General features: G+C 45.0%; 1 protein-coding gene across 6 annotated transcripts; it reads right to left on the reverse strand.

Annotated features, from left to right (window-relative positions):
- Positions 1–26,373, reverse strand: MTMR2 (myotubularin related protein 2). 6 transcript variants are annotated; one of them, XM_009954352.2, is made up of 13 exons: positions 26,313–26,373; positions 22,939–23,033; positions 22,651–22,761; positions 20,534–20,635; positions 19,748–19,831; positions 11,924–12,073; positions 10,920–11,108; positions 8,353–8,538; positions 7,290–7,496; positions 5,623–5,715; positions 2,774–2,887; positions 1,174–1,350; positions 1–187 (listed from the first exon to the last, which is right to left on the reverse strand). In XM_009954352.2, exons 1-13 carry the CDS (start codon positions 26,356–26,358, stop codon positions 26–28), a joined length of 1,716 nt encoding a protein of 571 aa, XP_009952654.1. In that variant the 5' UTR covers positions 26,359–26,373; the 3' UTR covers positions 1–25. The 6 variants fall into 6 exon arrangements, with proteins under 6 accessions (XP_009952654.1, XP_086337867.1, XP_086337872.1 ...); XM_086481741.1 differs by lacking the exon at positions 19,748–19,831; XM_086481746.1 differs by lacking the exon at positions 10,920–11,108.
- Positions 26,374–26,666: the final 293 nt, after the last annotated feature.

A 26,666-nucleotide genomic window follows, 5' to 3' on the forward strand; every position in this document is an offset into this window, starting at 1 on the left:
CAGTACTTGGCAAAAAAAGTCTGTATTATACAACTGTCTGTACAGGAGCGACGCACTGGGCGGGAGAGCCGGCTCTCTCAGAGGATGAGGTGGAACGGTTGGTGATTTCTCTCTGCAGTTCCTCCACTTTCTTCTGCAGCTCGGCCCGCTTGGCAAGAAGCTCCTTGTAGCGATTGTGGACAGGTTCCTGCAAGAAAACGCACAGCTGAGTGCTGGAGGTGGAAGCCTGACCACGAAACATTGGTGCTGGCCTGGCACCCAGCTACGAGGGAAGGAGGGGTGGTACGGGGGTTATGTCACTGTCTGCAGCCCAGGGGTAAGCGAGGAGTTGCTCTTGCTTTGGGATGCTCATTTTTTATCCCCTGTGCATTGTACAATGGTGGCTAAAGAAAACTCAGTGTTTTAAAAGATAACAATTGCAAAACGCTAATCTCTGTCATTTCTGGGCAACGCTGGCCTTGGCATCTCAGCCTGGCTTTGCAGGAAAACAAAACAGTACAGGTTTATCTAAATATTTTCACACAGTTCTGACTGTCAAACAGTACTGCAAAGAACTTGCTGGGTTCCTGTACTCAATGTCCCAGGTTTGCAAAGCTGTGAACTGCGGTTGGATATTGAGGCAATTCACGAATTTTTGTTCCTTCCTATTAAAAAAGTGATTTAGGGCCACGTTCAGACACTTGTCTCGGGTGCCTGCCCTAGGCAAGCCCGTTTCTCTGCTGCCAGAGTTCGAGAGTGTACCAGGGCTGCAGTCAGACCCCCATGCCTCAGGCAGACAAAGCACACAGCAGGCTGCTACTGCCGGTAATCTAAATGCAGCTCCAAAGCTCAGGTCTAGAATCTCACATCCAATGAAGCCTTGGGGGTTTAGGCTCTTTTTTACAAAGAGAGCATTCAGCTTATTTTCCTCATACACTAAGTAAGAAATTTTCCAAACTACTGAGTATCTTCAGCTCCTGCAGGTTTCAGGAGGCAGCAACCTCCAGCTGAGCACCCGCACCGCTCAGCTGTAGGTGCTGCTCCTTCCTTTACTTGCTTTTGTTTTCAGATCTAAGCAGCAGCAGCTTAAGCTTGTGCATGACCTCTTGTGCTTCAAAAGTCTTGAACTCCAAAATGATGGCACTAGTACTAGCAGAGAGGGAAAGAAAAGTAGGATTCTTGGAAGGGACGTACCTGCGGTTTCATCCTGGGGTTCCAGCGGATGTAGTAGCCGACCCACAGCTCGAGGTGGCGCATGCTGGCCACGGGATACAGGACGTGGTTGGAGTAGCTCACATACAAGGGGTTAGTAAAGTCTTCCAGTTGGCTGTTGATGTAAGACCAAAGTGATATTGTCTTTTTTGGAAGGCCCTGTAAGGGAAGGAGTGGAGGAGGCTTTATTTCCCATACGAACCGCAGCATTTATCTACCAAGTGTAACAGCATCTACCTGTGCCTGTCATTAATATGGAGCTGTTGCCTTTTCGTAGCTTAAAAACCCCCAACAAAACATGTTCTTTTGATGTAGTGACTGTAATCAAAGCAGATGGATGCAGGCAAGCACACATGCACCCTGGCATGGAAACATGCCCTCTTACCCCCCAGCTGCCCACACAGACTGGGAATCGCCACCAGCCCAGCACAGGGACACCGGCACGTGAACTTCAGTTAAACTTCACCTCTTTAAAGTGCTCCTGGAAGACTTGCTGGAGTATTTAATTGCAAATCAAAAAAGAAAACATTTGACTTGGGCCCTGATCTAGTAGAATAATTAGGCCTGCGAATAGTCCCAGTGAAACCAGTGTCCAAGTGCTTTCTAGATTAAGCACTTTGCTAGGCTGAGGCCTTAAAAAAACCCCAACAAAACCCAAAAAACCACCCCAAACCCCCATGCAGACAACATGCAAGTTTTCTCTGGAAATTACAATTATTCAATCATTGTGGACTCTAGAGAGACAAGGACCCCAATTTCACTACAGTACAATGCTGTCACTTCTGTATTACAGTAATTTTTTTTATTATTATTTCTATTTTGTAACCAACATGGTATCAAATATAATTACATCAGGTCCACACAGCACTGTCCTCAATGTACCCCTGTGATCTAAGGCTGCAACCTTCTGGTGACAAAATGCTTCACCTTTAGGTAGGTGAGACAACGAGTGCCACTGCTTTTCCCTCCGATTCCGGAGTGGGTCTGACTGTACACGTCTATACGCTCCTCCCTTGGCACACAAACCTCGACCAGACTGCAGGGCAGAGCTGGCTGGTTGCAGGACCTAGAGGCACGTCCTTCCTCGCGCTAGCAACTCCGGCATCTCCCAGAAAAATGCAGGCACAGCAAGAACGCACCTTGAGACCAGTTACTTGCTGTAACCTGTGTGTGCAGAATGACAGTGCACACTTGGTAGTTAAAAGCAACCTAAAGAGACTACTTCAAGGAAAAGGGAGGACAAAAAGGTAACAGTTTCCACAGATAATTTTATATTAAACTGAAGTTCAAAGAAAAATCACATTTCCGACTACCTGGGAGACACCAGGAGCTATTCAGCCACCAGTGAGTAGCTGAAAGCAGTGGGGAAATGGTATTGCTCCAAAATGTAAAGTCTCCAACAGACGGCAGTTTGCACAAAGAAAGTAACACCCCACGTCCCAGCTGTTAAGAAGGAGGCTTGGCATTACCCAGACCTGCATCAACCGCTATCTTTGAGTGCTGAAACAACTGCTCTAGGAATATCTGGCCAGCTAAAGCAATCACCGTGCCAGGCCTCCACCTTGGAGAGAAGCTGTCTTACCTCCTTCGCTCTCTGCTGCTCACTGCTGCACAGGAAGGTCCCAAACAAACAGCTGTACAGGTGATCCAGGATGGTTATCAGGAAGTACTCGTTGAACTCAAATGCTGTAGGAAACTTCAGACAGAACCAGAAAATTAGGTTGGGATAAGGGGTGGAACATCTCCCTTCTGATGGAAGGCTGAGGGAGCTGGGTCTCTTTAGCTTGGAGAAGAGGAGACTGAGGGGTGACCTCATTAATGTTTATAAATACGGAAAGGGCGAGCATCAGGAGGATGGAGCCGGGCTGTTCTTGGTGATGGCCAATGACAGGACAAGGGGCAACGGGTGCAAGCTGGAGCACAGGAGGTTCCACATTAACATAAGGAAAAACTTTTTCCCTGTGAGGGTGACAGAGCCCTGGAACAGGCTGCCCAGAGAGGTGGTGGAGTCTCCTTCTCTGGAGACATTCAAAACCCGACTGGACGCGTTCCTGTGTGATCTACTCTAGGTGCTCCTGCTCTGGCAGGGGGGTTGGACTAGATGATCTTTTGAGGTCCCTTCAAACCCCTAATATTCTGTGATCCTGTGAATTGCAAATAAGCTTTCTCCCACTCTGCGGTCTTGGTAAGAAGTCAGCCACTCTTCTTGATTTCTAAAACAGGATTCGTCCCTGTTCCCTGCCTGGCTGGATATCCAGGATCATATTTTCTCTTTCCAGAAGAAAAGAGTTTCTCACTTGGAAAGCTGCTTTACATGTGCAGAGAGGAATTTTGAGCAAAAGCCAGAGGTCTGAAGGGTCTGACCGCTGTGTTTATACACACTCAGTGCTGCTTCAAGTTGAAACTTGCTCTGTTATGCCTGTCCTTCATGACAGACCATGCAACGAGACTGTGAACAAAAGGCTGAAGCACATGTGAAATAATGCATAAAAAGAAATGGCAATTTCTCGGGGCCAAATGGAAGTAACCTCTGTGTGTAACCCAGCACTTCGCAGAGGGAACAGCAGGGAGGCATCCTGCACCCAGGTCAGCAGGAGGAACAGCGGTAGGGGCCATTTGCTGTTGACAATCCACACAGTAACAATCAGACACAAGACAGGGAGAACTGAAACTCCACAAAGGGTCAGTACGAACGCATGCAGTCAACTGCCAAGATAAGCTGGGGTGAGGGAGAGGAGAGCAGGAGGCCTTCCTCCCTCACAAACCATCCTTCTCTTCCCAGGTTGCCCCAATTGCAACATCCTGACCTCACCAGCTCCAGGCCAGGATGCCTGCTTGTAGGAGCAACCCAAGGAGAGCACGATGAAAGTGATGATGGTAAAGCCCTCCTCTTTCTCTGTTTGGATATGGTACAGCTTCTGATATAGTGGCATCCTCCTTTTCCATTTCACCTGTTTTAATCTGTGACGAGCCTAATTTTTTCAGTGAACTGCCTGATCATGGCTGACATTTGCCATGTGACACATTTTATGTCACAGCAGACAGAAAAAACCTTCCAGGTCTCACACACCTGTGGAAAACGCCCAGCAGCGCTACAGGCTTGGGGGCGAGTGGCTGGAAAGGTGCCCGGCAGAAAAGGACCTGGGGGTGCTGGTTGACAGCCCGCTGAACGTGAGCCGGCAGTGTGCCCAGGTGGCCAAGAAGGCCAACAGCATCCTGGCCTGTATCAGCAATAGCGTGGCCAGCAGGACCAGGGAAGGGATCGTGCCCCTGTACTCGGCACTGGTGAGGCCACACCTCGAATCCTGTGTGCAGTTTTGGGCCCCTCACTACAAGAAGGACATTGAGGTGCTGGAGCGTGTCCAGAGAAGGGCAATGAAGCTGGTGAAGGGTCTGGAGAACAGGTCTGATGAGGAGCGGCTGAGGGAACTGGGGTTGTTTAGCCTGGAGAAGAGGAAGCTGAGGGGAGACCTGATCGCTCTCTACAACTGCCTGAAAGGAGGTTGTAGTGAGGTGGGGGTTGGTCCCTTCTCCCAAGTAACAAGCAATAGGATGAGAGGAAATGGCCTCACACTGTGCCATGGGAGGTTTAGATTGGACATTAGGAAAAATTTCTTTACTGAAAGAGTGGTCAAACATTGGAACAGGCTGCCCATGGAAATGGTGGAGTCACCACCCCTGGAGGTGTTTGAAAAATGTGTAGATGTGGCACTTTGGGACACGGTTTAGTGGGCATGGGGGTGTCGGGTTGGCAGCTGAACTTGATGATCTTAGAGGTCTTTTCCAATCTAATGATTCTATGATAAACCTCCCAACCATAGAGGATCTCTCTTGAACTGTGCCTCTGCCACGCCTGGTCTGAAGTGAGTAACTCAGCTCTGTGTGTACATCACGTATGAATCAGGAGCAGCATCTTTGCCTTCAGATGAAGTTAAAATGGAGCAAATGCATGTCTTGCTGCAGGTTTGGTTATGGGATCAGCTTAAGCAGAGGCAACAGGGATCTGTCTGCACCCACCATGCTAGGGACTTAATTAGTAGCTCAAGTCACGCTTCTGAAGGCACAGTGGGCTACTGAGGATGGCTGGGGTGTCTGTTCCCGCCCACGGTAAGTGTGAGGCAGCTGTCCCCTCTTTCAGGGCGAGGCAAGCTTCTCACAAGCTCACATTTATTATAGCAGCACGTAGGTAAGCAGCACCCACTGACTAGCTAATCTGACGCAAGCCAACATCATGGCCTTCCTGCACACTTGTGCGTTCAGCCTCTTTGCTAAACAAACTCCCAAGAAACTTGTTGCCAGAGTCAAGAAAAGAGCAGAAGCCCAGGAAGGAGAGGCTGTGCAGGTCAGCATGGAACTTCCTCCTGTGGCCAGACACTGTGCCATGTCTCAGTACACTGGCTTTGCGGACACGTGTGCCACCCAGCAATTTACCTGTCTTGTCATTTGCCAGACACAGTCGATGAACTGAAGGAAGACAGGAGAGCGATCCGCGTCTGCATGATTCTTATCTCCGTGGCCAACCCTCTGAAACAGAGCAGGACAAAGAACATGAGTCACACAGGGCTTCATGGGGAAACTGCTGGGGTCTCCTCTCAGTCACCCAAACCTTTACCAACAGCTTTAATAAGGTTCAAATGAGTCTTGATTTTGTTTTGTCCGTATCAGCGGGTAAAGGAGTAAAGGACAGCTACTCCCTTTGTCTTTGAAGTGAAATTTCTTTATGGGGATATTTTCAAGCTAAATTAAAACATGAGTTGTTTGAGTAGAGGCTCCAGATGCTATGCTGGCACTGATTTCAGTTAATAGCTGAAGTTAAGAAGGGAAAAAAAAAAAAAAAGAGAATGCTTTTTTTGCTTCAGTTGCAGCTGTCGTCCTGGCTACTTCAGTAGTACAGTGAGCTAGATCTGAACACTACCTACAGGCACGGCACGCAGCGATAACCGTCACACAACACCTCCCAGCTCCCAAGCGCTGTACAAACACTAACCCAGCCCATCTCCTGCCACCTCAAGAGAGGCTGTGATGAAAGCATCCCCAGGAGTAGGCCTCCAACCCAGACCGTGCTGGGTGGCCAAGACATGTGAGGCCCGATTCCTTATAACTAGTATAGTACGTTAGTGGTTGTATATTACCCAGGAGCCCTCAGTATGATACAAAGACAGAACAAGAACATGTAACAACCTCTTCTGTAATGCAGTTCTCCCCTCACCAAAGGAAATCAGTATCATTATCTTCTTTGTATAAACAAGGAAGCTAAAATGCTCATCGTTCAAACACCAGGTAACAGTTTTGCTGCAGCAGAACCTCAGTTGCTCTAGTGCCTCAGTTTCCCCACGTTCCTCAAAGCATTTGACTACACAGCCCACCATTGCATGTGCTGTGAACAGACCTTGTTCTAGCCCTTGCCAAAATTAAACGACAAGAGAACAGCTACAAGGAAAACACAACAGGAACAAAGACTGAAAGGGTACTACTGAAAGGCTCTGTCAATTCCCATCAGTGCAAACTGTAACAAACTGCTGTGTCACAAGTCCACAAAGCTGCCTCTCTGCCAAATCCAAGGACCCAGCCACGACCTACTCTTGGACCCCCTTCAAACTGCTCATCTTTTACCTAAACAATTAAAAGCCTCCCCAAAAATAAAATGTGCCTGAAGAAAATGTGAGGTCAAGGCCATAACCAAATTCCCCAGCCTCTTCAATACCAAGGCATTTGATAGATGACAGTGTCCAAGCAGTCTCAGAAAATGGACTGAACTGGAAACAAAAAATACCCCAGTGGTCTCTGCCAACTCCCAGCAGAAATGCCTTTCCTGAACCCAAAGCACACTGTTAGTGCAAGCCTAAGCATGGGATCACGACGTATCAGTCAGGCACCTGAGAGATTTAATACCACCTGTTCCTTGTATCTAACCAATCCTGTCTCCAAGGAGGTTAAGAGAGGACTGGAATTATAGGCAGAAAACAACAGCAGCAGCATTCACCTTTCTTCTGCGAGTTCAGCTGGGAGACTTCTCACAGGAAAGGCTAAACTCCTTTGAAATCCTTCAAGGTGGACAATAACTTTCTGTTCAGTGTTTCCAAGGGCTAGTGACTCACCAGCTGAAATCTGTGGCCGAAGCTCAGCCACTCCTTCTCCACTAGCACTTCAAAGCCCCTGATAGTTCGGTAGTAGCCATCTAACATGAGCAGAGAGAGAGAGGTGAGCTGGGCCGTCCGGTCCCAGCCATCACTGCAGTGTACAACCACAGAGGTCTTCCCTGACTCCACCTTGTCAGCGATCCGAAGGGCTCCGGCAAGAATGAGCTAGGACAAGGAAAAAAAAAAAGGTTACAAAATCTCTTTGGAACAGAAACTATAAATGAAAAATGGCTAGTGACAACACAGGACAAACCAAGGGCTCTATCTGCCTCAAGGAGAATGGTAAATCAGTTCCAACTACATTATAACTAGGACAGCAAACTGGTGAGCACGTTCTTTGTTCCGGCAAGATGACATCACATCTAAACTGTAGTATAAGGACAGCTCTAGAAGAGCCCCTGCATTAAGCTCAGTCCTTGGCCAGGTCAGGATTTAAACACAGGAGCGTTCTGTGTCTGACACGAACACAGAATGGCCATTGCCTAGCAACTGCCCCAGGAGCAGATCTGCCTCCTCTGCATTAGCAGGTCGACAATGTAAGCTGGACATTTTTAAGAGATAAAAAGCTTAATTTGAAAACCAACATCTGTAGAAGCTGAAGCATTTTGCTGCACTCATTCTGACTCTGCTTGGTTTCCTGAAAGGCTGACAGGGCACCGATTCCCAACATTCGCTGGTCTGGACAGGCAGTAATGCCAAGATGTCGAGGATCCCCAAGTCAAGAGCTTGGAAACCCTGGAACTCCTGTGCTCTAACCAGGGCTTTCACCATTACACATTGCCCAGTAACACACTTCACTTCCAAAACATCATCTTTCACTATTTCAACGCCCGCCCTTGCCTCTCTTCCCACCTCCTCAAAATTCCCCATTCCATGAAACTGTGGTTTTAGTTTAAATCTTTAAATTTCTCATTAATTGAAAACCCAGCACTGGAGATAGCTCTGGACACATTTCCCAGTGAATAGACTGGTACAGACTTACAGTTACTTAACCACATCCAGCAGATGCAGACAAGTATACCTTGATGTGCTCTAGCCAGTGAGTTGACTCTAAATTAGACAGCCAGTGAGTCTCCTCGATATTGGGATACACAATTTCTTTCAGCTTTCTCAGAGACTCTCTCATAACATGAATATTGTGAATGTCCAGGAACACTAATTCCGCATTCTGATAGGCATCCTCGCTCTCATAGCCCCCTCCTTTAGCCTGAAGAACAAAATCCACATACAAATCATTAAGCAAAACCACATTTTATACTTTATCCCAATCATTTGTCCTACGCAAATATCAGCTCACAAAATACCACAGTGATTGTGCTGCCTAAAGCAGGCAGGAAACGTTGGATTTATCTTACAATTTGGAACAAACATGTACAGGCACACACTTTGTGTCTGTTTCCTGCAATAGTTAATGAATGCTATAATTTTTACCAAAGAATATCACATTACAAGCCTTCTTTTTCTCTGTAATTATCATTTATCCCCATTCAAGCTGTTAGCTCATTAGATTCACTGTTCTGTCATTTACAAATCTACCATACTATTATAGAGGAGTATATCCCCCACACTAATTGCCTTCACTAAGCAGCAGGAAAGGGAAATTTAGGGGGGAAAAAGAAAGAAGAAAAAAAAAAAAAAAAAAAAGAGCTTTAGTGCAACAAAGCAGTTCTACCATTAAAACAGGGCTTAGAGTGATGGCATGAAACGTAATTTTAAAGAGGGTAGAAAGGAGGACCCTGGGAACTACTGACCTGTCAGCCTCACCTCTGTGCCCGGGAAGATCATGGAACAGATCCTCCTAGAAGCTGTGCTAAGGGAGATGGAGGACAGCAAGGTGATTTGGGACAGCCAGCATGGCTTCACCAAGGGCAAGTCCTGCCTGACCAACCTACTGGCCTTCTATGATGGAGCGACTACATCAATGGACAAGGGAAGAGCTATGGATGTCGTCTGTCTGCACTTCTGTAAGGCCTCTGACACGGTCCCCCACAACATCCTTCTCTCTAAGTTGGAGGGATATGGATTTGATGGGTGGACTGTTCAGTGGATGAGGAATTTGATGGATGGTTGCATCCAGAGGGTAGTGGTCAATGGCTCGATGTTCAGATGGAGATCGGTGGCAAGTGGCGTCCCTCAGGGGTCCGTACTGGGATCACTGCTGTTTAATATCTTCATCAGTGATACAGACAGTGGGATCGAGTGCACCCTCAGCAAGTTTGCAGACAACACCAAGCTGAATGGTGCTGTTGACATTCCTGAGGGACAGGATGCCATCCAGAGGGACCTGGACAAGCTGGAGAAGTGGGTACATGTGAACCGCTTGAGGTTCAACAAGACCAAGTGCAAGGTCCTGCACCTGGGTCAGGGCAATCCTCAGTATCCGTACAGGCTGGGGGATGAAGGGATTGAGAGCAGCCCTCAGGAGAAGGGACTAGGGGTGCTGGTGGACAAAAAACGGAGTATGAGCCAGCAGTGGGCACCTGCAGCCCAGAAAGGCAACTATTCTGGGCTGCATCAAGAGAAGCGTGGCCAGCAGGTCGAGGAAGGTGATTCTGCCCCTCTATTCTCTACTGAGACCCCACCTGCAGTGCTGCGTCCAGGTCTGGAGTCCTCAGCACCAGAAAGACATGGACCTGTTGGAGCGGGTCCAGACGAGGGCCATGAAAATGATCAGAGGGCTGGAGCACCTCCCTCGTGAAGAAAGGCTGAGAGAGTTGGGGTTGTTCAGCCTGGAGAAGAGAAGGCTCTGGGGAGACCTTATTGCAGCCTTCCAGTGCTTAAACGGGGCTTATAAGAAAGATGGGGGTAAACTTTTTAGCAGGGCCTGCTGTGATAGGACAAGGAGTAATGGTTTCAGACTAAAGAAGGGTAGATTAGGGTAGATTCAAACTAGATACAAGGAAGAAATTTTTTACAATGAGGGTGGTGAAACTCTGGCACAGGCTGCCCAGAGAGATGGTAGAAGCCCCATCCCTGGTGGCATTCAAGGTAAGGCTGGACAAGGTTGAAAACATCCTGGCTCACCGCAGGGGTTTGGGAGGTTGGACTAGATAACCTTTAAAGGTCCCTTCCAACCCAAACTGTTCTATGATTCTGTAACAGCAGGAAGAACATTGCCACACTCCTAGACATTAAAGATCCCCAGCCTATATTTTGAAATTAAAGATCATGATGCTTGATTTTCAGAAGTGCTGAGTATCGCCTGCTCCCATCAGGGTTAACAGGGAGAGAGTTCTGGTGCTGCGAGATGAAGCAGTCTTTCAACGATCTGAAGTGAGAAACAGTGAGTGACACACAAGATCCAGGGTGCTAGAGTTTGACCTCAGTACCACTTTGATTTTTTTTTTTTTCCCTTCCAATCTCATTTCCCGTTGTAGATTAATTCAGATGGACCTTTAGTGGTCACACCGATACCTTACAGATACCAGTGCAGGTGTAAAAGTCTTTCTAGAGAATCAGATCATTGCATGCGATTCCCTTCACCTTGGAAAATGTTTTGTGATCGTCAGGAACAATTTGAAGTGGTGGTGGGAAATGTGCTCTAAATTACTAGATTTTCAGCTTTAGACAGAGGAAAAAGCACCTGACCTTATTGGCTACTGCATTCACACTAGGCCTTGCATCAAATATGAAGATTTTATGGGACTGAGCATTAGAATCCATGATGGCTTGAAGGTATTTTTCATCTTCCTTGCTTCGCTTGCCACTCACTCCCACCATTGGCTGGCTACAGCGAGTGATTGTTGCTTGACTTTCTGGGTGAATCCATGACAATACCTTCAAAAACAAATGAGAAAGAAATGCAGGAAAAATGGGCTTCATTAAACCAGTGAAGTGTTTTACCTGTAATGGCTTGCTCTGGGATCCTGCCACGTATTAGCTGGTTCCAGAAGGCTGGATTTTATTAAGTCATGATTGAATGAAAGAAAGAACTCTTCTGTCCTTACTCATTCGTCCTGGTGGCTTTCCCAAAGTTTGAACAAGCAAGAGGTGACTGAATAGGTTTAAGTCTGCCTTTTAAATATGACGCAGACTGTTTTCTTGCTCTTGCGTGAGTCAAACACACTTTCTCACTCTGCAGTCATTGGGCTATGTCCTACTCTGCGTTACACCATGTAAATGTTAAGCACTTTAGGAACAGATTTGGTTTTCTATAGACTTCAGAAGTAAAACAGTGCATTTTCAGTTACTGCTGAAGTAATTGTCATAACTGTGTTTTGGTTTACTTTCATTTAATAAGCATTTTCCTCAAGAGTGTCACTAAGTATTCCTCTATCCTGAAAGTCAGAGCAGGCCAGACAATTGTAAACAACCACACAGGGCTGCTTTGCGTTTCCCAGGAACGGAACTGCAATTCGGTCTGGGTTGTGCTAACTTATCTTCTCATTTTGGTTTAGTCTACATCTTTTTCACAACAGTAGTTTCAGAAGATAATGTTGCTTTCTAACTCCTTGAACATGTTGCTGTCACTTCTATTACCCATTGACCATTTATTTGATCCCTGGAATCCACTCAGCCTGACCTTGGTATTATTTATGGCCCAAAAGTATGTAACAGAAGCACATCGAAGTGACTTCTTTTGTCACACTCACTGGTATGCGTCCTCTTGATCTGAAAGATGCTACTCTCTTTAATTCTTCATCAGGAATGTTTACAGGCACAGCTAGAATGGCAGGGTATGTATCACACAGCTCATAGCGCTCATTAATCTTGGTCAACCTCCAGCTTTCATTGGGAATTCCCTAAAGAGGAAACAACAGCAGGTTAGCAAATGAGTTGCTCTGAGACTTCAGCACAGTCAAAACACCAGACCTGAAATTCAAGACAAATTTTGTTAATGAAGGACATATAGGGCTGGAGCCTGGCACTGAATTATCTTGGTAACTTGCACTTCATGCCTCTTCCCAGAGATGTTTTGCTTAGGTCACTGAAGAACAGGAAAACCAGAAGACTGCAGGCAGGCTCACCTAGCGAAAGAACTGCGGAGGCTACGGATGTGGCAACACAGGTGATCCCCCTGAGAGCATCTTTAACATACTGCCTGGCCTCATCATGGTGTTTACGGGGGAGCCAGGAGAAGGACAGAATGGGTGACCAACAGTCCTCACTCCTCTCTTGGCACTTAGCTCACATGCGGTGGGTGGAAACTGGGGATGGAAAGTGGAGTTACCAGACAGGACGAGGGAGAAAACAGAAGGGAGAACAGGCTGTAAAACTGCCCCCTAAAAAATCAGTCTGTTGTGTGCCTTGTCCAGTGTTTGTGGCTCAGCTGTGCAATCCCCTAAACATATCAAAAACCTAATAATTGTATGTCTCGAGCTGCATGACTGTGTGTGATCTGGACAGCGATGTGCAACTCCTGCATTCCTCTCAGACTAAGCTCACTGGCTGTACTAGTCTGACTTGGGCTGGGAGAGCAGGGAATCTCTGCACATCATTATGCACAGCATGCCCTGATGAGGAAGCACTCAACAGCTTCCCAGATGATAACCTCCAGGTAACGCCCGAAGTACAATGGGGATGGACCCTGCCAACCTGCAGACTTAGTTTGGCTGATGCTGGGAGCTAACAGATCAAAACAATACGGTTGCTACTGTGTGCCTGCAAGGAGAGATTTAAACAGACCCTTTAGCAGCAAGGGTGAGCATCAACACAAAGCATCTCTGTGGGGAAGACAGATCTACTACAGTGAACATGGCCAGACTGTTAAGCACAGAGTCTGTTTTAGAGGAACACCAGCTCTTAAAACAATACACACTTCTGTTCTAATAAACAGTACTTCATTTTAAGGAGGGCGGTGGGACACTGATTACCACTGTTGTGGCTCCCACAGGAAATAAATGACAAATCTACCACAAGTCAGATGAGCTGTGGCAATTATGGTTGACCCACACAGACTGCAGCCGGTTCCCCATCAGAGCAGTGAGTCATGCTGTCAAAACAGATCATGGTCAGAAATAGGAGGAAAGGACAGATCTTCTGCCTAATACTGGTCACACCCTGCTTGTGAACCACTCCTGGTTCTGGGGCCCTCCTTGGGAAGGAAACAGCAGAGCTGCCAGGATCATGAGTACCCCAAAACCCTAAAGGAAAGCTATTTTTGGCACTGCCCAAAGCCAAAGAAATGGCAGAAACAGGCATCAAACTGTGTGCGTACACAGTCCAAGCTTACTGATGGGTAAAACATGCTCAGAGGTCTACCTGCTGTACATAGCAAGGATGGAATCTCCTGAGTCCACCAGCTCTGCTGTCAACCAGGGTATAGCGAGACTCTTGCTCTTAGCTGTTTGTCAGCTGTGATCAAACTGGTTACTATCTGGAAGTGAACTAACGGCAAATTACTGAACTGTCCTCAGTCCTGTCCTAGAAAGAACATGAGAGCACTGCAATGGATCCATCAGCAATGCTTGGAGATTTCACCTCCCCCAAATCTGAACTAAAACTATGCTGTTGGCACACTCTTGGCAAGGAAGACAGGAGCTGACAGGGGCAGTGATATGGAAGAAAGACTCCTTGTTGTTCTACCCTGCAATTCTACCAGTGCCCACTAAGAAGATCAAGCAGTCACTAGCACCCTCTTCACAGTGGTGGGCAGAACAGCTTCAGCATACACTGCTCAGTCCAGAACCACCACCTCCAAAGCTCTAAGCCTTTCAGCTGCCACCTTGACAAATTTGAATGAAATCTTTCCCCTGCAACAGCCCATACCATGAAAATCTATGACAAGCTCCCAAGGAAAGAAAAGATGCTGCGTGTCAGCAGTCAAATTTCCTTTGAATCACAGGGAATGTCCTCTTTCCTCTGGCACAGGAGCCTTGAGTCATGGCACCACCCAAAGAGGGCTTTGGATTCAGATTGTGACTTTCTCTAAGGACTCGAAGCAAACAGAAATAAGTGAATTGGGCTAGAAGAGAAGATGAATTTGCATCTTCCCAGGATGTTTGCCACGACGCAGTGTACCTTCTGCATTTATTCATTCTCCTTCAGATGTGAGCTTTCTCCAGCTGGAATCAATAGGAAAAGCTAAACATGATATAAAGCACATTGGTATTTTCCTCATATAAGATGTATTTCACTGCTTCCTGGTTAAGTTGTAAGCACCCAACAGCCTACTATTGAACCAACCCAAACTGTTACAGATGTAACTCAAGAAGCCTCTGCAGGCTCCAGACCGGCTCTGGGAGCCACCTGCCTGTGGACCTGCAGGAGGAGCCCAGGCACACCTTGCTAACAGCAGGTGTGATGGTCCTGAAGCTGCGAGGGAACATGGCTGCTGGGTGTCCACATTAGTGACCAGCGCTTGCTGCCCTGACTGCTGTACAAGGTCTCTCTTCTCCAGGTAAACTAATGCTGCTAGCGGACCCTGATTTTAGGAGAATTCACTTGTTTGGTTGCTGCCAGAGGGCAAAGTGAAGAAGACAACACGACCACATCAATAGTCAGAAATTAAGTGTGCCCATGTCCGTTCTCACTGAGACCAGCTAGCACAGTGCACCTCACACCCACGCTATTAAAATTCATTTATGCTCAAAACAGGGCAGTTTGTCCCAACTGCCTACTGGTGATCCTTGGCTCGCGTCAGCCTCTGAACTGTGCCCAGGTTTGGGAGCAGGTGAGCTGGCCCTGCAGCCCTCCCTCTTCTCTACTCCACAAGGGCCCCACTGTCTCTTCAGGTCCCAGCTCTGATGCGGCCCAGCTGCACAACCACGGCTCAGACTTCCAAGGACACTGCAAAGCCATGCAAAGGAGCTGTGTGAAAATCTATAAAAAAGCAAGAAATGTAAACCTGCAGATAGGGGAAGAGGATGGTTGGGAGGGGGATTGCTGGTAGCTCAAGGTTTCAAGAGGGAAAACAACATCATGAAATGGTGTAAAATCCAAACGGAAAAACCACTAGTTTAGTAGGCAGTCATTGGGTGGGGGCCAAGAGCTGGGTCATCTGTGAGCTGGTGTTGACAGTACCGGTGGAAGATGGCAACAACCACCCAACTGAGGGAGGTACAGAGGCTGGTCCTTCTCCTCCCACTGGTGCCTATCTGGCCAGAAAAGTCTCCTCAGATGCCTTCTCTGAGGTGGTAAGTACTAATGCTCAGCTTAGTAGCTAGTTAAATCTCTGCTATCTTTTTTGCATGTGAGCCAGTAAATAATTGCTTCATACGCCCAATCTGCATGCATCTTGCTGGACGAGTATCTTCGTGCATGGCTAAAGGTGCTCAAACACACTCACTCAAAAGAGGGATGGTAACAGCCTGGACTAAAGCTATGCCTGGAACTTGCAATGAAGGTGCCCCAGTGCTTGGGAACACTCCTTACAACTGTATCATCTAACCATAGAGACGCAGCCTTTGTGTCATCTCCACACACAAACCAGACTTGGTTTCCCTCTGTATAGTTGTTCATGCCTTAATTTAATGACCTGTGCTCCAGTTATCCCTTGATCTACGCACGTTGTAGAAGATGGAGTTTCTTCGTTTGCAGGGAAAAATACACACGATGTTGAATACACACCAGCATGGCACTGAAACCACCACCTTGCAAAGCATATGTCTAAGCTTAAGCACATAAGGATCTTTCATTGATGGGAAAAAACCAAAAAATCATTTCCGTGCTGGAATTACACACAGTCACATCTCTCTACAGGATCCAGTAGACCAATTCTGAGCTTAGCCACACAAGTACTCCCTGAGCTGCAGCGGGCAAAGCAGGGAGGGTCACGAGTTACACACCAGCAGTGCCTCCCTCAAAGTTGGTTTGAGCCACGAGATATCAAGAGGCTGAGCGCACTCAGGTGCATCCCTACACTGACACAAGCTACAGCTGCCAGAGCCAAGCTGGTCCCTCTGCCAAGTACTCAGCCCAGGTTGTGTCCACTTACCATGAGAACGCTGTGATCTGCTTTGCTGTAGAGACATACCTAGCATAAGCAGGACCTCCGTTAAACCATGGGACATTTAATAGTTCAGTTCCCATTTTACTCCCCTAAGTCACCTCCAACAATCCTCTGTAGGATGCTGTTCTCATGCTCTACCTTTCCCACTCTGCTTGTATACTAATGCTGGGCACTTCTTTTGTCCTCAAAACAGGTCAGCTCCTCTTCTGAATTACTAATTTCTATACGTTTTCTCCGAAGGCAGCAACCACAACCCTATAGTGCATCTCCCTTGTACATATGCCCAAGCATAGGATTAGAAGAGCATGCCTTCTGTAGGGAAACATCACACATTTCCAGCTTCACAACCCCTCCTAATAGTTTCCAAATGCTTCCCACCTTGTTAAGGAAAATGAAAGCTTGAAGTTACTCCAAAGGCATCTCAAGGCCTTTTAGTTTCAACTGAGTCTTATTCACTTTGCAATTCTGTTTTATACTGTGCCAGCCCACGTGTAATAAAAATCAGGGAGCAATTTCAGTTTTAAATTTCATTTGCCACATATGATTCCATTTACTGACTAAATCCCAAACCTTTCTGAGTTCTTTTTGTTCTCTACCGGTTGTTTATTACTCCCCACAGTTTTACACAATCACAGATTTTTAATAAGTTACATATTTCCATCTTTCCCAAGAATACTAACAGAGAAGTCATGGGTTTACTGAAGCTCTTTCCTAATTGCTACAATCTCTATCATATCAACACCTTTTATTAATCTAAAAAAAAATTATAATAAATAAATCATACCACATGCAAACTTGCCATGTCTACCAGTGCAGACATAGATCCTACCATGGATCCTACTCTAAAAGTCTCTTCTGGATGCTTGGTAGTTGGCTTCTACTGTTGCTCCCCTCTTCTCTCTGTGTCCCCTCCTCTCTCTGTCTCCCTGCTCCCAGAGGGAAATGACTGACCTGACCTAAGATATACCAAGGTAACACCTGGCCATACTGCTGGGCTGCTTATGCCCTAGGCCAGCTCTTCTCTAATAGTTTTTAAACCAATTCCAAAAGGTCCTGCAGACTGTGCATATGTCCTGCTTTTCTCTTTCTGATCACAATTCATACAGTCAGAGACAGGTAATCCCATTATCTGATTTGATGATGCCAGTTTTGTTTCACTGCTAACGAATCCCTGCTGCCATTTCAGGACATAATCCTGATTTAGTGTAGTATTTGTTATTGCTTTAACAGAACCTGTTTGGATTAAGAAAAAAGGCTAAGACATTCACACAGATAAATTGAACATCCATAGTTATAAATACTGAAATTAAATAAACAGACTGAAATACCTAAAAGTTTTGGAGGGGACATAAAGCTTCATGCTGCAGGACCTAAATCAACATAATGAAAGGGATGAAATTCTCCTCTTGGCCAGATCACAACATAAACATCTACTGCAATATAGTTTGCCTCTTCTTCAGCAGCTGGTGTTGGTCACTTTTGGAGATAAGCTACTGGAACAGATGAATTGCGTGATCTAGAATGGGAACAACTGTGGCCCACCATGGGTAAAATTCAGATAGGCCATGGCTGCAAAAGATCCTGATTTGGATTCATGTTTGCAGTTACCAATGTAAGCAAATGACTAGGGGCTTCAGTACAGGGACATTAGTTTGGTTTCTTGACATAAAAGCAGTCAGGCTTTCCTGTCTGCTCAAAAATTATACAAAAGCAGGTCATAACAAAAGTAGTACATGATGCAGCAATGTCTCAGTTGTGACACAACAGTGCTACCTCACATGACCAGAAACAAAGACACCACAGCCCAGAGCCTCATTTTCTCTACAGAAAGGCCGTGAAGAGCTGCAAATCACATGCATGTAAATGTATGTATCCTCTCACTATGTAACCAAGCTCCTGCCAAATTTAAGGTACAGCCAATCACAATATAAAAACTAATAAGGACATAGAAGCTTGGGTTCTGAAAATAGACATGCTATGATTAAGAAATTGGAATAATTTACCTTCAGATTCTCAAGGATCACCCCTCCTTCTTTTTCCAGGCATTGCAGAAATGCCTTTTGTACTTCATCTGTTTTAAGTGAAGCTTAGCTAAGTGAATGATGTGCTTTTCAGTGGAGATTATTTTGATAGCCCAGGAATTCTTTAATCTTTACTCCAAAGTTCTCAGCCCTATAAAGGAGCATCTTGCCCATACAGCTTGGGCTGCAGATCCTTCTTTATAAACAGATCTTTCCTTAAAATAACTACCAAGAGAGAGGTAAATCCTAAATGAAGCAATAATCACTGCATTATCTGCTCTTATTAGTCAAAGTCAATCTTAGATACAATGTGTCAGTGTGTCACTGATTACAAATGATCGGAGTTTGCCTCTACTAGGACTTTAGATTGTGGTACCTCATTGCAAAACATATAGATTTTTTTGCAATGAAGACAGCAGAGGTACGATGCATCTCACTTTCAATTAGCAGCCTAGAAGCCAGCGATCTATCTTAGGCAGCTATTTTAAGAGGGAACAAATCACCCCCAACAGTGAAGCGCTGTCTCCCCATCTGTTAATGACAGGCCTAGATAACCAATTTAGAAGGCATGCCCAGCTTTTAGAAGACTAGAGCTACAAAAATGAATCCTTTCCTTAGGTTTTGGATGCCAGGAATCAGATGAACCACTACGCTAGGACAGAGGTCTAGTTTGGTTTTGTTTTATGGGAAAGGCCCAAATAAATCTTTAAATTACATGGCTTAAAATTTCTTAATTTCACAAAGGAAAATTGGTTTTACCCTGGCAGATCTGGATGAGACAGAGGTTTACTGTGTCCAGGGCAAACGCGTCACCAAATTGTGCAGTTTCCTTTACTTGAGAGTTTTATGATGAGAGTGATTTCATTATAAAATCAAAATCAAAAATTCTCCCATCTTTCCCCCCAGAGAGGACCACTCAAGTTTTTACCACAGTATTCCCAATTGACAGCCTGCCACTCCATGATCATTAATACCTTTGACCAGTCTACTCTGGACACACTACAACTGTCTGTCCTAAGCTACCGTTAATCACAACACTCTCTAGGTTGATCCCTATATCCCAAGAAAATGAAGGCATTCCACATTTTTTTTCCTTCCAAGTTCCTGTTTGACACAGGAAAAAACGGAAAGAATTAAAACTGATACAAGCAAGAGCCGAGGTGTGAAACAACAATGTACTCAAACGCCTGTACCCGTGAAACACAACCTCCATTCCTCACTGCCAGCAGTGGCTGACGACTACACCAGAGCAATAGTTCTTCCTACCGAAGCCTGAAGTCAGCTCTCTGCAGCCCAAGTAATCTCCACCAGTGGATGCTACTATCCCTAAAGCTGTACTGCTGCCATCAGTCACTGCAGTATGGAGAACAATGTCCTAACCCAGCCTGCACGACATTTGTTAGCAGGATCATTCTCTGCTCCATGTGACCTGTAATTATATTCCTGCACAGAGCCACACTTCTGAAGAGTAAAGAGGATGAGGAAGGACATGGCACAATACCCACCTGTCTTCTGTACTCCCAAGTGGGGTCATATACCTTCCATCCATTTTCTGGGAAAACCTCCTTGTACTCAAATGCAAAAAGTGGCTGAAAGAAAGAAAATTTACCATTAAGGCCCCACTCAAAGCACACTTCCAGGATGTATGATATCTCAAATAGTGACTCATGACTGGTCCTTCTTTGCTCCCACTGCACTATTTTTCTTTTAGGCTTTGTGAAAAGGATTAACACATTCACCATGGCAGGTAATTAGTAAAACAACATACTTTCCTCTATAGCCCTGATCTTGTTTGTCTATTACCTAGTACTTCATGGACAAAAGGAGTTTATTATTAAAGTGAGAAAGAAAAGACTACCTGGGCAAGAACACTCTTACATATTAAGAACTAGATCCTTTCAACCATATTTGAAGCGAGTGTTATAAATTGCAGTGCTATAACAAGACAGAGCAGACAAACTGCATTCCAGATTTGGGGCAATGCAGTCACCATTAGCTGTAAATCTCTGATGAAGTCACTGTGCTTTGAATATTTTCCCTCTGTTACGAGGATGTACCAGTAAGTCAGTCCCCATGCATGACGAAATCCAGCCCCACAGTAGTAGACTTTTCCTGTTTTCTGTATGATTTAAACTCCTACAGAATTAATTCTAACAGATTTAAAACCCAGCATTTCTCCTCTTTCAACAAAATGCACCTCATGTGAACACTGTACCAAGTAGATGGGACTTAGTGCCACAGCTTACTGCCACCCTGTGTTTTTTGGTAAAACCTGAAAAGAAAATACTTACCAGATTATTTGAAACTGGGAAAGCATATTTCATTAGGTTCTCAAATATGGATCTTCTTGTTCTCCCTTCAGGCTTATGAGCAAACCGCAAGTTGCGAATATCCTAGGAAAAAAAAAAAAGGAAATCAAATTGCAGATTTCCGAACCACTTCCAAATCCAAAAGCCAGCATTCAAAATAGGGTCACATGACGATGCTCTTTCTAATACTGATTTAATATCACACTTTGAAAACTGTTGTATTGCAATTCTGAGCTTGGTTCAGTGGTCTTGCCTTCACGGGAAGGTCTCTACCTGCTGGAAGTCTAGGGAAGAGCCCCGCTCAGGGACAAGCTATCTCTGACGGGCAGGACTTTGTGAGACAGACCTCCTAGCACTTCCTGGGCTCTCATGCTGAGCTGTGCCAAGCGACAGCTGGAAGGGACAGCCTCATAAAGTAGCTCCATAGAGCTACTGCAGGTAGTGAGCCCAAGTCCAGCCAGTTTGGTGCAAAGCAAACAATGTCATCTCCCTTTAAAGCTTCCAGCTACTTGGAGCACTCAAGAGGATGTCTTGAAACTGAGAACTCCTGCACTTTGCACAGCAGCACAGTTTCCACAAAGAGTGGTAACCCAGGACCTCCCTTTCCATGCTCATTACAAAATCAAATGTGGAAACTAAATAAAGCATCTTTAAGACGCCAAGATTTTCTAGCCAAGCCTACAACTCAAACACAGTAAACAGTTTAAAAGCTACCAGCAGCAAATGAGCTTTCAAGTTGAAGCATATGAATACGGTACAGCAAGTCAGAGGAGGAGAGAAACAGCTAGAGACTTAGCTTTCTCACAAAATTAAGATTAGGTAATTGGTCTTGGACACAGAACATTTCAGGATGTATATGCTGTATCTGTACTACTCTGCATATCCTGGGCCAAGCAGGCTGGCATATATGTTTTATGTATATATATATGTATGTATGTATGTATGTATGTATGCATGCTGTATAGGACGAAGATACCCATGATATAGTTTGTGGCTGGGTTTCTCAATTCCTACATCCTAGGGAAATAATGTAGTTCACTCCAAACCTGACCATGTGTGCAAATCTGCACATATGCAAAATGGCTGAGGACTTGGAATCCAGATCAAAACAGGGAACAAATTAGCTTGCCAGCAGAAGCACGCCTACATTAGCCAGGGAGGATCATGACTGCAATAGGATGAGGGAGCAGCTGGATTATTTCGTACAAATCATATCAACTGCTCTTGACTCAGCATGCCCACAGCCTGAGTCTGCTTAGCTTCCTGGTGCCTCAAAATCAGCGCAGTGACCAGAGCAGTTTGGGACTCCTTTTCATTCCTCCATCTGCCCTTACCCAGCAAGTTGCATCCTTTTGGCCTTGAGGAGGCTCTGACAAGAGCTTTAAGCAGCCCAAGACCTACAAGGTTCAGAATCCAGTGCTCTCCCCACACGGCCACCGAGGGAGGCAGAGGGGCCATGCCCTGGTGAATAGTGAAGCTATGGATTTAGGACTGCAAATGATGGTCTTATTTACTTTGTGGGTCTACAGTAAGGAGACACAGGGAGATGAAACATTATTTTTTATTGAAGATTGCATTTCCAATGACTCCAAAGGCTCTTGAGAGGCACATGTGAAATATGTACTGCCTTAAAAGAAATGAAGCAGCAGCCTGGAGGAGGACTGAAGACTACTTGCCAGTCCCTCATCACAAAGCACAGCAGCAGGCAGACATAAGCTAATGATTTAGGGGGAAACGTGCCCCTTTCTTGCTCTTGAAATGCAAGTGAGTGAAAGGCATCCTGTACTCCACAATGACTGGAGTCTTCCTGGAATAGCCTGGTGGGCAACCCTGAGAATTGCATTAGTGGGATGCAGGCCTAGGTTTCCACTACAAAGAAAAGACATTACCTACCACAAAGCCTGAATAAAGTTTTGGACCTCATCTCAAATGAGTGGAGCTGGAGAATTCTGAAAACTACTTTTAAAATTAGATGATTTTTGAAGTGTGTGAAGTCATAGTGACTGAAGTGGTTTGCAGTTTTCCTACAGTACTACAGAGAAAACCTTTTAAAATATATGTTCCCCTTCCCCTACTGTAAAACAGAGATAAAGGTTTACCTTGCATACAATCTCCAGCCCGTATGAATTCTCACCACGACTGGAAGCACCTCCAATTTTCTCCACTCTGTTGATTACACCTAAAGATGCATCTAGGACAAAAGGAGGGTCCTGTAGACAGTTGAAATTTGTGAGTTTAAAAAGGGGAGGGGGGAAAATCCCCAGCTCCTGCTCCCTTATGCCTATATTCCCAAACATATAGCTATGATTCACACAGAATGACTCTCAAAGAACATTTAGGTCTAAAGATTGAATAGCCATCAAAAGCAGATGGTTTCAAAAGCTTACCCGTTCCATGCTTTTAAAATACAGTCTATAATTGGTAACAGTAAGGGTTCCTCTGATTGCTCCAGTGAAGGGACAGATGTAAGTAACATCCTTAGCTTAAAAAAAAAAGAACAACTTGTTAATTTCATGGTTAATTTATGGGAGTAAAATTATGACAGCAACAATATTTGGGAGCTGTATTTTTCAGGTCATGAAATGAAAACAAACTTAATCGAGGTTTTAGCCTAGAGCTAACAAGGCAAGTTTCAGTTCCATAGAGAACGTAAGAGTTTGGGTATAAACTGAACTCCAGGCAAGTACCATCACCTAGAATTCTACATTTGCACAGAACTGCTACCCCTGTAAAAAAGCCAGTATTTGACTGCAAGCTGTTTACTCTTACTGAGCAATGCATTGCCAGCAGCTGAGAACACCATGCGTGAAAAGAGAAGATGATTCCTGTCTGGCTGTATATATTTGAAGCTGACAAAAACCTGCATAAAAGCCAAGGTTCATCTGGAAGCTGGTTTGTGCCACCAAGGACAGGAGAAGGCAGTTCTCCTACATGTGGCTTTTAGGATGCCTGGGTCCTTCTGCACACCCGTGCACGCAGTGTCAACCCTGGGATGAAGGCCCTCATGCTAAAAGCCAGCAGAGCTACAGTGATTTCCAGCAGCCATGAATCTGTATAGCACCTGGCTGCCAGTGATTTCAAAAGTTGAAGGCAGCAACCAAGTCACTCTGCAACAATTCAATTATTTTTGAGCCTGAGTGACGGTGACTCAAAACAGTCCCCTTCATAAAAGGCCTCAAACACTTCTCACTTCTTCCAGCAAAATGCAAGAGCTGCTGCTGGTTTTCCACAGCAAACACCTCCCCTAACTGCCCCTCTGCTTAACATCAATTAAAAATGCCAACGTTTAAATCACCCCCTTCCCCTCGACCGCCCAGCAGTGGTTTCTGCCATGGAAGCACTTGGCTGCCTGTGCTGTGGCAATGGTTTACACTATCACCAACAAATAATGACACCCCTCAAACACTCAGAGATCCTTTCAGAAGGAGACTCACTGACCAGAGCTGCCAGATCCATGAAAGAACTCCCTGGACCATCTTAATAACCTCAAGCCTCCAAACCCTATGGGATCCATTTCGCAAGGGCTGTGTGAAGTCAGGAGAACAGCTCGCCTCCCATCCAGGTGACAGCCACCACGCACACCAGGCACGAGGCTACTGGGCTGTCAGGATGGGAATCTCAATTTCTTCTACCGTTATCCCATGAGATTTAGCCTGGACGGAGTGAGGAAGAGAGGCTGCCTTACTCCAGGGCACTACCAACTGATGTAACTAAATCACCCTTATGTCAGCTCTGCTTCTGCACGGTCTTCACGGACTCTTGAGATTTGGATATGGAGAAGGATTCTTAAAATATGAGGAACAACTAATTCAGAGCAAAATACATAGCACAGAACTTTGGGTTAAAAATAAAATAAAATATATATACACACGTGCTAGCAATTTCATTATTTATTTATTTTAATTTACAAGCGTTTGTTCGAAGGACAATTAAACACAAAATATTTCTAGCCAGTTCTGATTAAACCAATTGTTCCATTATTGGCTGGTTTTTAATCACTTCTTTTCAAAGATTAGTTTGACAGAGGTTTGAAAGCAGACTCATGAAGCATAATAAGGGGAGGGCAGCCTGCCTGGTTTTTCCACTAGCGTTCCCATTATTCAAAATGTAATTTCAGAATGTTTGAAAAAAATAAAACAAAATCTACTAATAAGAGAAGTGTCTATTTACATCTGAAAAGGCTTTCTAGGTAAAGAGGAAAGGTGCTAGAAAAATGCTTTCCAGGTAAGGAATCCCAGGCATGCTCTCAAACACTGGCCTTGACGGCTTGTAAGCTACACCACCTTTCACATTTACATTTTATTAGCCTGGTTTGCTAAAGAAACAATTTTACTTAATTACACTGCACATGTACCTACACACATGGCTTGTCTGACCGTAACCCTACCATGACTGTATGATTTCAGCAGTCTCTATCTGATAAATAGGGATCTCCAGGGCATTAAAATGTTTCACTATGTGTGAGAACGGATGTCAGGTATAACAGAGAGGTTGTACTACTGCTACTACCGAGGGAAAGTCTAATAAGCTCAGTGTTTGATAGATATAAGAGAATCCATATGGGAGAAAGATACTGGAAACCAGGATTTACCAATTCCCCTGCTTATGGAATTCCTGTCTTTTATAGGGCAAATCTTTCCCTAGATTATTGGGTTACCTGAAATAATTTTTCTTTCCTTCCCTGTAAAAAACAAAGAGAATTACCTTTGCCTTTCTCGACACTTTTAACAGGAAGTAACTATTGCTGATGAGTAATAAAGATTTCCTTTTTGCCACCTTCAACTTCTTGCTGGGCCAGGCAGCTGCTGGCTGGCCTACTCCAAACGCCACCCAGTCTTACAGACTTATGTGGCTTATCACATCATTTGCCAACCGATAAAACACTGCTAACTCTGATCTCTTAAACCATTCTCCAGGAGCCCTTCAAAATACAGTCTTGCTGTCAGAGCTAACTATGCCTGTGGAGTGAGTTAGATGTCAGTCTGCAGTGCATGGCTAGAGTACGAGTTCAGAGTCCTTTGGAAAGGAGTAGAGAAAAGGATTGAGCACTGGGGGGGGGGGGGGCAGGGGGGAGTTTGCTTGGTTTTATTTTTTGTTGTTGTTGGGTGGGTTTTTTTGTGAGGTATTTTCAGGTTTGGTTTTTGGTTTTGGTTTTTTTTTTTTTTTTTAATTCTTAGAACTAAAGTTGCACTCTTCCATATTATTTTAAGACAAAGGCAACATGTTAAACTAATGAATGCAAAATGTTTCACAGAAAATTAATCAAGAAGCTTACTAAGACTGGAGGGCATCAGCAAACCTGATGTATGTCAGAATGTCTGGACGGAAAAAAAGAACAACAAAAAAACACATCCCTATATCACAGCAAGTTCTCTGCTATAGCACTGCATCCTCTCCTGCAGTCTGTGACAGAGATTTTACACACACTTGTGCTGTGTCAACCCAAGAAATTACTGTGTCGCAAGCACAACTTGAAACGGTCAATCCATGTCCTCTCAGGAGGCAGCAAATGTAAAGCTGTACAACCTACCTGATCACTCATGCTGAGATGTTGAATTGCCCTGTATTTGCTACATGCTAAGAGGAGACTTACAGTTACATTGGCTCATGTGATGCACAATAACCTGATTAATGAAACAACCTGATCATGGTTCTCAAAACATCAACAATTTGCTGTTGCTGGTCAACGACCGCCAAGGTATTTTGCTCTATGGATATTCTATTTGTTCAGCAAACAATAAAGGACTTCCTCTTCACATACCCATGTCTTTAATGGTTTCTCCTGGTAGCAAAGGTGGCTCTTCCATTTCAGCCAATTTATTAGTCTCCCTCAGGACCTAGGGAAAGATAAACGTAGAAAAAGAAATTCATTACATTTTCATAAACCAAGAAGTTTACACTTACCTGCAATAGGCCAACAATATCAGGGACAACAAATATTCAAAGATCTTGAGGTACTGCCTAGTGTCTCAGCCTCTGAAAGGTCAACATAAAGCATGTGAAAAACCTCCACGCAGTCCTTGAGCATACCATTGGGCCATTCACTAGAGTTTAAGCAAGGATGTCTGCGATGGAGAAGATGTTCGAAGCAGGCCCTGTGCTTTGGCAGCATGCT

Source organism: Leptosomus discolor, chromosome 1, assembly GCF_034619465.1.
Source record: "Leptosomus discolor isolate bLepDis1 chromosome 1, bLepDis1.hap2, whole genome shotgun sequence".
Lineage (NCBI taxonomy): Eukaryota > Metazoa > Chordata > Aves > Leptosomiformes > Leptosomidae > Leptosomus > Leptosomus discolor.